We start from the raw sequence: 17,097 nt of genomic DNA, 5'->3' as shown, positions 1-17,097 counted from the left end.
AGGTAACTTTTAGGATGACGTCACAGCGGAGCCAGGAGCGTGCCGCGAAACGAGAGACAAAAGCATGTAAAACGCGTTCTCTGCTGTGTTAAAATAAACATTCTAACAAGTAAACAGTTTGACCCTTTTTTCCTGTTTGTTAACACGAAAATCCTAGCTTTATATTTGTCTGCGCCTCATCAGTTGCTACATACCTACCTTGTTTCCATCACATAACGGTGGCTGTTTGGTTTAGTTATTCCGCTCCAGGAACAGATTACATTCAGACTGAGGAATCTCAGAGCAAGCCGAAGCTCAGTCCAATTGGAAACTAATCCAGATCCAGCCCTTTAGGCCTGGATTCTGACACACCTGTCTTCTACAGTCAATGCTTAAGACACACATCGTGTGTTCTAAGCCAGCAGTCCCCAACCACCGGGCTGCAGACCGGTACCGGTCTGTGGGTCATATGGTACCGGGCCGCACAGAAAGAATAAATAACCTATATTACTTCCGTTTTATTTATTTCGGAATCTGAAAGATGTTTTATTTTGAAAAATTGCCTGATTCTCTTTTCCATCCGTCTATGTCACTCTTGAAGCAGGCCAAGGCGCTCTTCTCGGTCAGCTAGCAAAATGAGTAAAAGACAAACGTCTTTGGAAAGTTTCTTTGCCAAGGAGAAAACACCCATCCAGGAGACAGAAGAGGAGCCTTCGACTTCCAAAAAAAAGCTACATTTAATAGACACCACTTCTTTTTGGCACCATGAGTGTGGAAAGGGAGAGGATGATGACACCTGTGCGATATACAATGTAATGCGTGTCAAAATAAAAGCTCAGGGTTGATCTTGTCACATCTCTGTTCTTCCTTCATCGCTGTATTGCTACAATAATCATTCGCCTACCAGCCTGTGACAGTTTTGTGTGACGTCATGGTGTTAAAAAGATTGGACACCACTTTTCTAAGCTACATAACCCCCTGTCTTAGTAACAACAATTTCTATTTAACACAAAAGTCTCCTACTTTTTTGCTCAGATGCTGGACAGCCTAATTTGAAAAAAGAAAGGATATAAAAAAGTTAACTTAATTTATGTCAATATTATGTTTGGTGCAAACAGAGCTGGGTCATGCTACCAATCAGTACAGAAACAGACATTAAGTGGTTCTATTTTTTTCCCTCAACTTGTCCTGTCCAATAGCTGAGCAAACAGAAAAGAGCTGAATGCCTCTTGTGTTGGACAGATTTTACGTGGTCGTATTTCTAGTACATTCTTAATTTACACTGATAATACAAAGTTACTTTATTTACCTCTAAACGCTACTGTGGTTTGGAGGTAAAAACCCTAATGTGATGATTTTAAGACAGGCACATCTCCCAGGGTCCACTGTGGACATTCTATGGAAGGGGCAGATCTTAGGGTGACCTTTCACACCTGCGGAACGACGATACAAGGAAACTGGTGTGGATCAAACCTGTGATTCTGAGCACATCCAAACCAACCAGAACCATCTAAAAAAATGAAAAACCACTGGATAAAGAGAGGAAAACATTTTTCTATAGGCACAGAGCATAAAACCTCAGGCAGTCTACACTGATTATTTTGGAGATGATAGGCAATAAAGTTTCCCTTCAAAGACATCAATTCTAGTTTAGTCTTTAGTCACAACTGCCGTTCCGGGTGGATATGAGCTTTAATTTCAGCACTAGTTTCTTGGTAAGCTTTTGTCGGTATGGGGGGTTGATCATTATTGGTGCAGAGGGTTTTTGGGCTGTCCGAGCCCATAGAGGGTCATAGAGACAAGCGGCTGTATCTTAAAGAGAGCACAGGTGTGTCTTGAAGTTCCCTTAAGGCTCATGCGGCCTCCTTAAGTGATGGATTGTTTTACAAGTGGTACATGTATCGTGAAGTATTTGAATGGATAGAAGTGGCACGCAGTTATGACAGACGAGATATGCTGCTGTACAATGTCCTTAGGCTACACGCTGGTCATTAGTGAGGTGAGAGTACTTGCTCTTTACTGACTGCGCACAAACATCGCATGAACAGGGTGTTCAGGTGATACACAATTTCCTGTGGGACGCCTCTAGGATGTCCACACAAACTACGCTTTGCCTATTTTCCTCATTTCTAATAGTCAGGCTGCAGGCAAGGAGTGAAGACTTAAAAAACATTTTAAAAGATGTGCCTGCGTCTCACCTAATTCAACCTTACGTGTCATTTAAATGCTCACGATGACCTGCCGCCACAGCATGCCCATAGAAAGAAATAAGTATCAACATTTTCCCTTTACAGGCTCACCAAAGCGATTGTCACAACAACATGCAGACGGCTGGATCTAAATGCAGCAGGTTTATTAGCTCAGCTAAAAGTTCACAGAGCCAAAACAGGGTCAGGCAGGCAGGGGTCAATCATGAGCATGAGAGCATAAGAGGATTGACAGGGGCAATCAGAATTCAGGTGACAGGCAAACAGTCAGGGTCAGGAGACAGAAGATCAGGTCCAAATATAACGTTCGATAAGGAAGGCAGAGTGGCACAAACAATACTTCGCAGTGAGCTCAGGTCAGTGCTGTTCCTAACTATGCTCTGGTTGATTGAGTGAATGAGAGTCAGGTGTGCGGCATCCAGGAAGTGTGGTTAGAACTCTGGAAATGGTTGCTGCTGGTGAGCAGAGGGGGAAACAGAGTTCTGACTTCTGACAGAGACCCCCTTCTGCGAGTGGCCCTCCGATGCCAAAGTCAAGCACTAGGTCGGGGTGCTGGTCTGGCCGGGTGGCTTTGGTGGAAGTCTATGATCCAGGAGGGGTCAAGGATGTCATTAGCGGCATCCCAGGAACATTCCTCAGGGCCGCACCCCTCCCAATCCACCAGATATTGAAACTGACCCCTTCAATAGAGCCCAACTCTGGAGATGGTTCCCGCTTGTGACCAGAGAGAGAGACAGAGTTCTGACAGTGATCTAAGACTTTGATATTTCGTGTGGGCCGCCTGAGTGTCCCATACAGGTTTTCCCAGTTGTTACTAAAGAATTAGTTGAGGCCATGTATTTCTCAAACAAGAAGTTTAACGTTACTGCAATGGTATAGTGCTCCTCCAAACGGCTTGTAATTATTGAATTGAAACAGCTTTCAGCAGAAGATGGAACCAAAAAGTCTCCTAGACTTTTAGACATTTAGTCAGAATTTCCACACTGAACTCATGGGTATTATCTCAGTCTGTAATGTGTCAATCTGAAACATGAGTTTATAGCCAGCGTGAGAAAATGAATCCGCAGAAATGTCTTGAGGAATCACCTGAGGCAGACGCCGCCACGATCACCTGAGGCAGACGCCGCCACGATCACCTGAGGCAAACGCCGCCACGATCACCTGAGGCAAACGCCGCCATTTTACCATCTCAGAAATATCGCCTGAGTGAGACCCTTTCTCTCTAGAGCCAGTGCTGAAATCTTAATTCATGCTTTTATTTCATCAAGATTAGATTACTGTAATGCCCTCTTTTCTGGGGTAAAGAAAACCACTCTCAATCGCCTGCAGCTAGTCCAGAACTCTGCTGCACGAACCAGGAAGAGGGAGCACATTCCACCGATCTTAAAATCTTTGCACTGGCTCCCTGTCAGCTTCAGGATTGATTTTAAGATTCTTTTAATAGTTTTTAAGACTGTCCATGGCCTAGGTCCTTCTTTTATATCAGATTTGCTTTTAGATTATGAACCTCCCAGAGCCCTAAGATCCTCAGGCGCGGGCCTGCTGATGGTCCCTAGAGTCAAGACAAAAAACCACGGCGAGGCCTCGTTTAGACACTACGGACCTCGTCTGTGGAACAGCCTGCCAGAGGACCTCATCCTCTGTTGAGGTTTTTAAAAAGAAACTTAAGACTCATCTATTTAACTTAGCTTTTAATTAGATCTTATATGTGGTATTTTTACTCTTATATTTTATTTGCTGTTTTATCAAATATTTATTTGTTTAATGTGTTTTAGTCTTTTTATATTCTAACTTATTCTAATTTATATTTTAGACTTTTTTAAGCACTAAATCATCTTATCTTATTTTAATTAATATTTGCATATTTTACCTGTTTTTATATTTTAACTTTCTTATTTTATTACTTTTACATTTTAGACTGTTTGAGTGTTTTCTCACCCTTGGCCGGGGTGTTAATGTTCGGGCTCGAAGAGATTCTGTCCATGCTTGTCCTCTGGCACCTCTTGTTCCGACTCCCCGGGCTGCCGGGCCTGGTGCGCCCACGTTTGGTGCTCTGGGCCTGGGGGTTGGGGGTCTCTGGGGCGGGGGGTGCTGGGGATGAGTTGTGCTTGTGCTGCATAGATGCTGACACCCCGGCCAACAGGAGGACAGGGCGGACGGCGCCTTCTGGGTTCTCTTTTCTTAAGCTCTGTTATTTCTCTTTTACTTGTGCTTGTTGTTGTGTGTTTTATTTTGAGGGGCTTATTTATTATTTTACTTCATGTGTGGGGTTTGTTTTTATTGTATTCTTGTTTGTTTTTTATGGAAAGCACCTTGAGCTGTCTGTTTGACATGAAAGGTGCTTTATCAATAAAATTAATTTGAATTTGAATTTGAATGTATCAGACATAGACAGATGAAAAAGCATGTGCACCATCTTAGTAAATGAAGAGTACGCAGCGGCCACAGAGTTCAAACACTACCCTGTGATAGATCCCATTGGCTGTATGGTTTACGTTTGTTAATGCAGCGGGTCAGCTAAGTGGGTGGAACGTGAAGATAGGTCTATTTGTGACGGTGTCCATCAAAGCCCCAGAGACAAACAGACAGCAGACTGCGAACTGAAAGGACTTCTTTTTACTCATTCCTTATTATCTCCCATGTCTGAGCACGGGGCCTGCAGTCTCTGTGAGCACACTTAGATAACGGCAGCCATGATTTACAGCTTCATGAATACAGCAAGAGGGAGAATGTCAAATGTTAAACAAACAAGATGTTCTGTCTGCAAAATGACAAAAACAATCACAAGGGGAGGAAATAAAAAATCAGAAAGAATAATGTGCATTTCTTGTACTCTCTGCTGTATGGGGGGATTTATAAGAAAAAGAGTCATAAAAAAAGAGGAGGTGGAGGTAGGGGGGTTGGGGGGGGGGGGGGGGTCCTGCTGGCTCCAACCTTGATTAACACCAGGCCTCCTGACAGGAAATGACCGGGCCAGCTCACAGCACCAGGAGAGCTTCCATCTGGTGCTGGAGCCACAAAGGAGTTCTCCACCCAAGAGAACTCCAAACTGAGCAATTCTGTTTCGTTTCACTTCCATGACTAAAATAAGTCCCAATGCTTGAACAGAACATGAGGACAAAACAATCCTTTCGTTCCTGTTGATCTTGGGGAGTGTTAGGACAGTCGGGGAATGATGAGCTGCAGGCTCTGACATTAGTAAAAGATGAAAAAACAATCAAGACCGGAACCAAAGTCATAAAAAAACACCCAGAGACGAGTTTGGGCTGAAAGCAAGTCAGAGAATTTCTTAGATAAAAAAAACTTGGTAGAAGCTGCAGGAGTTGGGGGTGGGGAGGGAGAAAAGGGGACAGTTTGGGGAGGAAAGCGGGTACATTAGGACAGGTCATCTTTCACTTTGGACTGGAATCCCAAACGTAAACAAGTTCTTCTGCACCAGCAGATAAAACACAGATATAGGATAAAACCAAGAGTGTCTGCTTCAAAACAGCACTCTCAGTGTCCACAGTCCAGACCAGATGTTCCCTCAACCAATCTCAGCATTTGCTGAGAAGCAGAAAAGCTTGTTTGGATGCGTTTACACTCTAAATTTACACAAAAAACAAAACAACACAGCTATATATATTTAGTTTTGAAAGTATTAGACTACAGGCTAGCTCATCAACAAATGAGAAAAAAACCTCTTGAAACTGCACTGCTGACTCTGAACCAAAACATAATGTTTGCTACTTCAGAGGCATGTTCTCCCAGAGGAGCTGTAGACCGCCCGTCCCAAATACGAGCAGGAAGATTCTGCTGGCCGCTGGGGTCCAGGGGTCACCAGCCGACCCCAGCCTGCACCGACGCGTGTGCAGGGGGGCCTCTGTCCTTGTGATGGTCCCTTTGGAATCAGTCTGTGTGTGTGCTTGGGACGTTTTTGCCATTGCTTTCTTAAGCAACAGAGCGTGCATGTCTTTGCAAGCCTGCGTGGGATCGTGTCATTTTGAATTCATGCGCTAACAAACCTGTGAGGAATTCTCCAGCGAGCTATAACACACTTAATTAGAAAGCTCGAGGTGTAAATACACACTGAGTTGGCTCTTCAAAACCACCTAGACAAACACTGTGCGTCTGGGCCACGGTTCCAGAGCTGTCCACTTCTTTCTGTTTCTTGAACTGTATGTTTGACATTCAATCCTCTAGTCCACAATGCCATCGGACCACAAAGGAAAACCGGCATGAAGAAGAAATTATATTACACATTATATTTTCTAATTATTTTCGTTCATAAAAAATAGGACAGGAGAACGTTTGAATATTGTAACCTAAAAGATTACTTGACAAAGTAATACTCGAGTAGAAGGAAAAAGGTATCTTCTAAACGACTGGTAAAACTTTCATCTACGGTACTCAGTGTCAGAAGTCACAGCTCTGTCTCCCCCTCTGGTCACCGGTGATAACCGTCTCCAGAGTACTTTATGCACTTAATCTCCCAGAAACCCCAGTGCACAGTTCCTGAATGTTGCACACCTGACTTTCATTTGCAATCAGTCATAGTACACTTCAGCACTGCACTGAGCCTCACTGAATGCAAAGTATTGTTTGTGCCACTCTGCCTGCATGGATCTTCTGATTTCCTAACCCTGTTTCTAACTCTGTTTGCCTGCCGCCTGCCCCGACTCTCGCCTGGATCCTGACTACCCTGTTACTTCTTTGTGCTCTCATACTCGTGATTGACCCCTGCCTGCCTCACCCTGATTTAGCTGTGTGGACTTTTAGCTGAGCTAATAAACATGCTGCTTTTGGATCCAGCCGTCTGCCTGCTTTGTGACACTTGGACATAGGGTTGTGCGTCCATCGTGATGGGTGACTGACCTCACGATGAGAGACGAGAGACATCATCGTGATGCCACGCCCCCGCCACGCTGCGAGTCGACACCATAAACCGCGGTTACATGAGCAAAATGTATTGATCGGATCAATGGTCGGATTAGAATTCAACCGTGCACATGGGCCCAGAAAAACTTTTTACAATTATCAAACATTCAAATGGTCACACTTTCGGTCGGAATAAATCATTCGCACATGCGCAGTAGTGTGTGAAATACAGGAAGAGGAAATTAGTTCCGCCGAGTGGCTACATACATAGATATGGCAGCTTTGTAATATACGAGTTTATACTGGATCACCGCGAATGAGTTATTAGTTGGGAAATAAAATAAATAAAGTAATAAAGTAAAATAACGAATAATAATTATATGGTAACGAAAAATTACCCCCCCCCCCCCCCCCGACGATATCATCGTCCATCCCGATGGTTTACTGCAAACATCGTCAACTGCCAATTTAAGGGACATGGCCCAAACCTGCTTGGAAATAGTTTGAACATATTTCTATGAATATAAATTTGACTTGTGTGGGTGCACTTGGCTGTGTTGTAGAAAAAGATTCAAATGGAACCAAATGGGTTTTTATACAAGACAAATCAGTGTCTGATGTCTCAGTTTTTTCTGTGTGTGTGTGTGTGTGTGTGTGTGTGCGTGTGTGTACCTGTGTGCTGGACACCTGTGTGCTGGACATCTCTGAACCTCTTCATTAGACTCACCTGTGGTTTAATGCTTTTTCATTAGAATTTTGTAGTCTAAAGTTTGGCTTTTCTCCCAAGATTTTGACTGGGGTGTACTAATCTTTTGCAACATGGACTTGAATTCATGTGTTCATCACAATTCATCACAATTTATTGTTTGTTTTCTAGTGTGTGCAAATGAACATATCTTGTTTGCAATCTATGGCCCACCTTTGTAGGTGTATTTTGTAGTATAGTATTTCACAGAAAACGTTGATTCTGAAAGGACTCTAAAGGTTTTCTGACAAATGTAGTGCGGTGTACTAATTTCTGCTGAGCTTTCTATGTGTAGTCATATGTGTATGTATAACTACACACTGAACATGTACCCATTAGAGAGGGAACAGGACTACTACATAGTGAGTGCAGTGGTTGTGGTGATAAGTTAGGTCTAGGTAAGCAGTCGGCAACCTTTAACGCTAAAGGAGCCATTTGATCAAGTTTCTTACTGACCAAAACCCAGCAAGAGCCGCCAAATCCCACTTTACCATTTAGAAAAAATGCATTTTATTTATGACAGTTAAACCATTAATTTATAAATTATAGCTTTTCTATATTTATAAGACTGGAAATATAACAGTGTTAAGATTTTCTAAAGACAATTTTGACTTCTACTTTTGACAGCAGTGCTTGGAACTGGCACACGGGAAATCAAGGTTCGATTCCCAGAGGGCATGATGAGCTACCTCCAGTGTGGGTCCTTGGGCAAGACCCTTCAAATGACTGCCTAACTGTGTGGCCACTGGGTCTCCCTGTGCGGATCAGGGAAAGCTGATTTGCTGTGGCGACCCCTGAAGCGACATGCTGTAAGGTGAATGTGCGGTAGTGACATTGCTATGGTACATTGTGTTAAAAATGTTTGAATCAAATTTGAGACAGTGGGTAAAGAAGGTGGTTTTTCCTGAAAGCTTGTGTCAATATATTTGCATCTTAAAGGGCCTATACCATGCAAAATCCGTTTTTGAGCTTTTAAATATATTATAAAGTTCATTCCTCACTAGAAATAAGCCCAAAGCCCTATTTTGATCTATTTGAGCATTTCTGAGCATTCCTCTAAAAACCTGCTCTCAGAGCACCAGCCTGTGCCAATCCAGGAGAACGAGTGGGTTCTCACATTGTGATATAGATAAGTGAGATCAGCCCCTTCCAGGAAGAGTCTGTGCTGCCAGCACCACCTCCAGGCTAACACACACACCCACTTGCTCTCTGGAACTAGCAGTTTTTATGCACCATATGCACATCCATCTTTGCAAAAGTTTGGATGATGTTCCTGGGTGAAACGCAGACACGCTGCAGAGGCCGACTCTAGGATGATGTCATGAAATGGGCGGCACCCTCAAGGAGCGAAAGGGGGTGCTTCAGAGATCGAGTGGTCTTACTTCTGGGTTGGAAAATAGCTTAATAAAATAACTAATATTTAATAAAAATGTGTTCTTTTGTGTGTCAAAGGTAATATACTATCATCTACATGGATATTGTTTACTATAAAAGGCTTAAGAATAGCATGATATAGTCCATTTCAACTAACACTGAAGTGAGCAAAAACATAAATCACCCAGCTGATTATAAATGATGCTAACTGTATCTCCTAAAAAACATTGTAAATAACTGTTGTAGATTTCGTCAAAGGCTTTAAAAAAACATCTTAATTCCAAAAAAATTGGAATTCTTTGATGTAGTGGGCTTCAGAGGGTTGACAGATTGTACACCCAAAAAATTCTACAGTAAAAGTTCCTTTGGGCTCAACCAAGTTATCCTTTTAGCGTCAGTTGATCCATCATGAGAAGAAACACTTATCTTATCAGCTAAACAGGTGACTGAAAACTATACTAGAGGCTATCCAATAATATGTTAAGATGTGTATGTGTGTGTGCATGTGAGCGGCCCAGCCTGTTAGCAGGCCCTCCTGACTCAACGGAAGGCCTCTGATGAGACTTTGTTAATTAAAGTCTGAACTCATATCTGATGAAATGAACCAGACAGAACAATACCACCGGCGTGGTTTGCCTTGGGGTCTGCCGTTTGCCCATCATATATGCATGCGTGTACATGACTGAGAGGGTCTTTTTGCAATGAGAGGAAGTAAGAAAGACCAGCAATTAAAAATAATTGGGACTTATTTCATAAACAAAGTACAGCAGGGAGAAACATTTAATCACACGCATTCATTAGACAAGCTTATGCTCCATTTCCTTTGTCACCAGCTTGATGGTTATAGGTTCTGCATGTGAGGAGTGGACAGAGAAAAAGGAGGCAGAAAGGAGGAAAATAAGAGAAACACAAATATGAAGAAAAGACATTTTTTGGGGGGTTCGCAGACAGAGCTGGTGGCCAAAGTTCTGTGTGATCTCTTTCATATCCCTCGACTGGCTCGTGTCAGCTGTGCCAACTCAAACAGCCGCGTAGGGGAGGTCTGGCTCTCCCGCTGCTACTTTCCTCCTTGCCCCGTACACCCCCCCCACCCCCACCCCCTTGACAGGATGAATAACAAGTGGAGGACCGAAGCAGAGAGAGATACACAAGAACATAATAAGACAACTTTGAGCCACAGTTTAGCACTTCTAGCTATTTTGTGACTTTATTTCTTCTCCGCAAACATTAGAAACAAAAGTGGGGGTTCCCAGCACCCGAGCAGCACACCCATCCGCTGACATAATAAAGTAGGATTCGTCACCCTCAGCTCACTAGACGTCCAAGGGTGGAGAAACACTTGGTTTGGCTGCTCTGCCTTGGTCTGCTTTTCCCGAACATTAAAAAAAAACAAAGAGGAAAAGAAACAGAAAAGGGAGGATGTCAGATTTTCTACCAAAGAAAACCACGATTAACCAGAGCTGGGGAGAATCTATGAAGCAGTCTGAACAGCACTAAGTGCCTTTTCCATTTAACAAACCAAAATAAATGTAGGATTTCCCACAACTGAACGGTGGATTAACATTAACTGCTCACGACAGTCAATCAGGCTCAGACCTCTAGAGAGATCTGGGCTCCTTATCCAATCCCATCATTTTTCTGTCTCAGCAATGGTGCCTGCAACAGTTTGGACCCTTCCCACTTGTGTTGTTAGCTGCGGGGCATTGGATTTGAGAGCTCATTTCCCAGTCTGGAACTAGCGGAACCATTTTCTTGTACAAATACTCCTCAACCCTTTATTAAAAGCTATGAAAAAAGCAGTAGAGAGATGCTGCAGTGATAGCACTAAAGACGGTTTGACATGGACATCTAGAGTGACGTATATCAAACCTGTTCTTCTCTGCAGATTAACACATTAGTCTCTGCTTTAGTCTGACATGAAAAGGAAAGTAATGAACTGTCTCCGTATGTTAGCTTGACATAAAATAATACCGTAAAGGTTGTTATTTGCTTTGGTTTTGTTACTAGGTTTGCTAACTGTCCCATTTTAAAGTCCCACTCCGATCATCTATTTTCAAAGTCTTCCCAGTAGTCTTTTAATTATGTGTAACCAGGTCAAGTGAGATACACTCATTTAAAATAGTTAATGCTGTGATGGGCCAGTAAGTGGCACTGTTGTTGTTTTTTAGACTCAAAGCTGACAGGCTTTCACGCTGTCATGGTTGGGAGGAGATAACAATATGGCAGCCTGACGGTCCTAGCTCGGCACATGTGCTTCGGTAAAGAAAAGTGTTTGACAGGTTTTGGTGCAGTTCAGAAATAGTCTGCACTTTTGGAGTGAAAGAGCTCTTATTAGCTGGCGAACTGAAGGGGTGCGAAGCTGCAGGACGGCGTGTGGCGAGGCACTGCGGTAAGCTGCACTGTTGATTGAAAGAGCTCAAACTATCATGGCTAACGTGGTGTTCTGCAAGACTACGGAGCTGCAGGACGGCATGAGTTTCTTTCTGAATTTCCATATACATCTGTTCCGGGATTGTTCAGTTTTAGTTTGTTTGTCCACAATGTGTAATTTTCTAACGGGTGTCTGCACAGAGGGGAGACGACGTTGTTCGGCTTGCTTGTGGTTGAGGCCGGTAGGAGTCGGTCTTTCGCCATCATTCTTCTGTGAGTTTGAGTTCTTTTTTATTGTATTGACAGTGTGTGTTGGTATAATACTGCGAACATGACAACGATCAGTGGCCTCTGTTGTGTTGTATTTTACAATAAAACCACTGCTGTTGTCTTGTTGGGGATTTTCCTTTTCTTTTTGCTGCTCAACCAAATCAAGCCAAAGAAGGTATCATTTTACACTTGGCTACATACGATTTTGAAGTTTTTAGCCAAAATCCAAAAACTTATGATTCTAGGACATAGTTTCTGCAGAGCGGCAGGAGTTCATTAGAAATTGACCTCTGGGTTGTGGGTGACCGCTGGCGCAGAGCAACCCCACTCCCTCCCGTCACCTTTCTATTTATGTGCTCTCCTGCAAGCTTACAGCTCTTCCCAAACGCCAACTTAAGCAGAGCTTGTGGCCCGCTCAGCGTACTTTCTTAGTCACAAAAATAATCTATTTTAAACTGCCTTTCTACATCTGCTCCTGATTGACAATTATTTTAATTAATAAATAATAAGAAATGCTATTTTTTTATAAAAATCCTCAATCACAAGAAAAATGCTATAAGAACATGTTAAAATCACTAAAAACACTATTTTAATCAGAGTGGGCCTTTAAGTAATATGTTTTTTTTATGGAAAAGCAAGAAAACCCTAATACTTCCACCAAGTATCACACAAGCATATAGAGGCAAGCCTAGAAATGAGTTGTATATTATAACTTTGTTAGCACAAACTTTGTGAGCAGCTTAGTGGCTGACAGGTAGTGTCCACCCTGAGACTGGGTGTCAGAAGTCAGAACTCGGTCTTCCCCTATGGCAGGGGTGTCAAACTTATTTTCCTCGAGGGCCACATCAGTATAATAGTTGTCCTCAAAGGGCCAGATGTCAATAATACATGTAACTAAATGTAATGAAAAATAAATGTAACTACCCCTTAATGTTAAATAAGTCATTATTTATGATACATTTTTAAAGTGACAATTATGGAGTCCTATGTTGTTCATAATTAAATAAATAAATTGCAGTTGCATAGAAAACATATATTTGCTTGTTACTCAATCCTTTTAGATTTGATTCTGTCAGGTTAGGTTATATGGATAGTGTTTAAGTCCTAATTTATAGTTGGCAATTCCAATATTTCAAGTCCGATTCCCCCTAGATATGAATAAATACACACCAATTTTTTTTTTTTTTTTTAGAAATTAAAATCTTTTATGGTCTTGAGGGCCACATTTGGCCCCCGGGCCTTGAGTTTGACACATGTGCCCTATGGTCACCGGTGGGAACCATCTCCAGAGTTCTGACCCCGCTTCCTGGATGCTGCACACCTGACCCTCATTCATTCAATCAACCACAAAAAATGTAGTGTGCAGTGTGAAGAATTGTTTGTACCATTCTGCCTTCCTTACCAAGTGTAATACTTGGACCTGATCTTCTGATTTCCTGACCCTGTTTCTGACTCTGTTTGCCTGCCGCCTGCCCCGACTCTCGCCTGGATCCTGACTACCCTGTTACTTCTTTGTGCTCTCATGCTCGTGATTGACCCCTGCCTGCCTCACCCTGATTTAGCTGTGTGGACTTTTAGCTGAGCTAAGAAACATGCTGCTTTTGGATCAAGCCGTCTGCCTGTTCCTGTGACACTGGGAAACAGTTACAAGCAGAGCTCGACAATCTGGCAAAAAAATAAATAAAACGATTTTTTTCTTTCTGCTTTTAATTTTTCTTTAACAAAATTACAAATGACGGAATAACTTTTATTTTAACATCTCCTTTGGAAATTGTCTCTAACACAAAGTTCAACTAAATAAAAGCTGTAACATGTCTGCAGATCAATGCAGCAGATGTTTTGGGAGCTACCGCTAGCTTTAGTATCTCATAGAGAGAAATACTAGAACGACTCAGCAGAGAATTTCTGGGAGCAACAGCCTGGAAACGGATTTGTGCTGTTTGTGGTTTGATGCTCCAATTTGAAGTCACAACGCCACAAACCAAAATCTCATTTTTGACTCACCAGATGAGATGACTGGTAGATAAAAATAATCTACTAACCAAATGATTCCATTATTTTACAAAGAAAACTATAGGTGTTCTTTTAAAAAAATGATATTAGGTCAAATGCAAAATGCAAACAGAGACGAAGTCACAACATCATAAAAACCATCAGATAAAAACAACAGTTCTGTTTTTTTCTAAGGAACTCCTGTATTGGTTTCTAATGAATCTTTGTTCTCTGCTTTTTGGCGTTTTCACGCAGTCAATGAAATGTTTGATCTTCAATCACAAATGATTTCTTACTGAAAATGACCATGAGAAGAAGATTCAGTCCATCATCTGTAGTCTGAACCAACTGGAAAGTCAAATTCAAAGTTTCCGAGAAAACAAGGACAGATTTACTAGAGGGAAGCAGATTGACAAAAATGCACTTTGTTCCTAATTCTGCCTCCAGTTGATTCAGTTTTACATGAAATCCCAACAAAAACAGTCTTGTGAAAGTAGCTCCTATTTGCTTTCTGCTGTTTTCACATTGGTGCTTTGTGAGAGTGACTTTACTGACTTTACTCCAAAAACCAGAAGTGTAAGAAAGGAGAGAGCTGGAAAAACAAAATCTCAATTTCCCCCAAAAAGAAATTGTTTAAAACAACAAACTCGAATTTATCGATTAACTCAATTAATTGCTCATCCCTAGCTTGAAGCCTCTAAAATGAGATTTCATGGTACGCTGCTTAACCCAGAACATCAGGAGTAAGACTGGAGGGTTTAAAGTTCAAACCATCAAACTGTTCCTATGATTGACTGTAACTGCAGCTCACCGCTTCTGAACATTTTACCCCACATCCAGGTGTCTGACACTTACTGGGACTTTAACCTGCAGAGCAACAGAACTATGTGCTGATGACTGTCTTTAGTACCAGAATTATTCAAATCCTCCCCATTTGTTTCACATACAGCTCAGTTAAAGAGTAAAGCTTTTTTTAAGCTGGTCACATGCAAATTGTTGTATGTTATGGGTTGTATGGGTTGTATGTTAACCCCTCATCACCTTTTGTCCAACTCCCATGATCCTGCAGGAGTTATTCTGCCTTGGTGCCTAAGAAATAATTACTCTAATTTTAAGCTTGTGCATCCAATGATTCATTGACCGACTGAAAGATCAAGAAGTCATAGAAAACAGGCTCCTGTTGCCAGAGCCTCAGCTTGGTTTCTAGTAGATGGTTAGGCTGGGGGAGTGGACCTGCTGGAGGTGGGTGCAGTTAGGTATTGTCAAACCTTTGCTGTAGGAGACCTGCTGGCTGCAGAGCTGAATGGACTGCTGTGACTAAAGAGCCGGGTGTGAGTGTGCTCCCCAGCAGTGGCTGTTTGGTGACTAACACCAGCCAACCGGCTGCATCATGACCAGCCTGGAGAATGGCAGAAGGACTCATCTACACAGCAGCTCTCTACACACCCAGGAAAACACATTTTGACTTGAGATAACATGTCATGTCATCTTAATGTTATCAGGGGAGCACAATGAGTTTGTGCATGTTCCATTTTTTCGAAGTTGTACTGTCCAGCATTTCAGCCGAGTGCCTTTTCTGATGGACATGTTTTACTTTTACAATCGGGGCTGTGTGATAAATCCTCGAGTGTGTTGATATAAACCCACTTTGTAAATTAAGCTGAACTTTATTAGTAAGAATTTATGTTCCTTTTTTAAGAACTTTTAGTGTCAGACTTTAAGGAAAGTTCACCAGGGTTGACAGGAAACATGAACCCAAAAAAACTACAGTTTGGGGTAGTCTGTGGAACACAATTTCCTGCAGCAGCTCTTTAATTAAAGTTTTCAGGAGTATGTAATTAGCTAGGCGGGAGTAGCACCAGTCTTCCTGCTTACTTTTCTAAAAGCTGATGTTTTGATTTTTTCTATATCTTATGGGGTTTTTGCCTGTGTGTGTTGTTCTTGTGTCTCCTCAGCCTTCTTGTGCATGCCATGTGTGTATCTGCAGTCTGTTGGCTAAGCTCTGGCTGCTGCCTGTAGCCAAGGAAAGCAGAAAAAGAAGAATTTGTGAAAACAGCGTTCTCATGGTGACAAGGTCGCTTTGAACGTCTGGTTTGAATTTGAATCTTTGAGTTGGAGAAAATGTCCCAATCAAGGATTTGCTGAGACGGACTGACGGCCCTCCATTTCTGCAGACACTCAGGCATGTGCGTACACACCTTCACATTTGGGAGCTTGAACATTGCCAGATTTCTGTGAATGGAAAGCCCTTCTTTTGTCTGAAGCACAACTGGCACACCGTGACTGACCTATTTCCAGAGAGCTGTTTGTTACTGTCAGAGTTTTGAGCCCCCCCCACCCCACAGGAGGCCCCTCCTTTCCAAACTACATTTAGCCAAATAGAAAGAAAGAGGCGGAGGGAGACCAGCAGTCTTTACAAGGTAGACCAAAACTAAAAGTGGGAATAATTATGAAGTATGTGGCAGGGGAGGAGACCCTGTGTGTGGAGGCTCAAGGTTAAAGATGCCATTACTCAGGGAGGTGCAGGCGGCTGCGGTGTGGACCTACATGGCTCATTTGTCTTAAGCTTGGCCTTGATCTGCTGTAGCGCACAGTTACCAGGCCAGTTCAACAAGCTGGGGTTTAGAGTTGCAATGGGAAACCAAAGAATCCCCGACACAAAAACAAACCTGGCATCTTCATAAAAGAAAGTGTTTTTCTACTAAAGAACCCCCACGGCCTCACTACAGGAGCTAAAAAAGAAGACTGATTTGTCTCACACTTCCTCATAAAGACCCATTGTTTGCATTTCCACACTACAGTTGAGCAGACAGGAGAGTGCAACAGAAAGTGAACCAGAAGGATGGGGCGTGACGACTGCCTTTTCTGACTGCTGAAGGCACAGAAAGGAGAATTAACAAAATGCTTCTTGAAGCAGCTCTGGCACACTGTGCAGGCTCCTGAACACAACCAGGAGAGCTCACCTGTGATTTTCTGGACCAGAGGGCTCAGCTCCTTCTCCTGTGTGAAGACCAGGGTGAGTGCTCCGACCAGCTCTCTCTCCAGCTTGTCCAGCTCCCCCTCGTTCACATCCTGATGGGCCTCATCCGCCAGGGAGTACAGATAGATCAGCAGGAGGATCAGCTCCTCCAGCCCACACTCGTCCTCAAAGAACCTCGACCCTGACGGGGAGCTGTCCTCAGCTCCACGGGGCTTCATCAAGGGCAGCAGCTGCCTCAGCACGGCAGGGAAATCAGAGTCGCACAGAGCCTGTCACATGAAGATGCAACACACACAAGGAAATAAAACCATGAGCTGGCTTTG

General features: G+C 42.8%; 1 protein-coding gene across 1 annotated transcript in view; it reads right to left on the bottom strand.

The window, feature by feature from the left end:
* Positions 1-17,097, bottom strand: part of scfd2 (sec1 family domain containing 2) — a 124,505-nt gene that overhangs the window by 60,216 nt on the left and 47,192 nt on the right. Inside the window, exon 5 of the mRNA XM_004067569.5 lies at positions 16,758-17,043. Coding sequence (XP_004067617.1) covers positions 16,758-17,043 — 286 coding nt within the window. The remainder of the gene's footprint in view (positions 1-16,757; positions 17,044-17,097) is intronic.

This window comes from Oryzias latipes, chromosome 4 (genome assembly GCF_053564925.1).
Source record: "Oryzias latipes strain Hd-rR chromosome 4, Olatipes_Hd-rR_3.1".
In the NCBI taxonomy this organism is placed as follows: Eukaryota; Metazoa; Chordata; class Actinopteri; order Beloniformes; family Adrianichthyidae; genus Oryzias; species Oryzias latipes.
The sequence above is the reverse complement of the archived record's forward strand: the minus strand, read 5'-3'. Positions and strand labels throughout refer to the sequence as shown.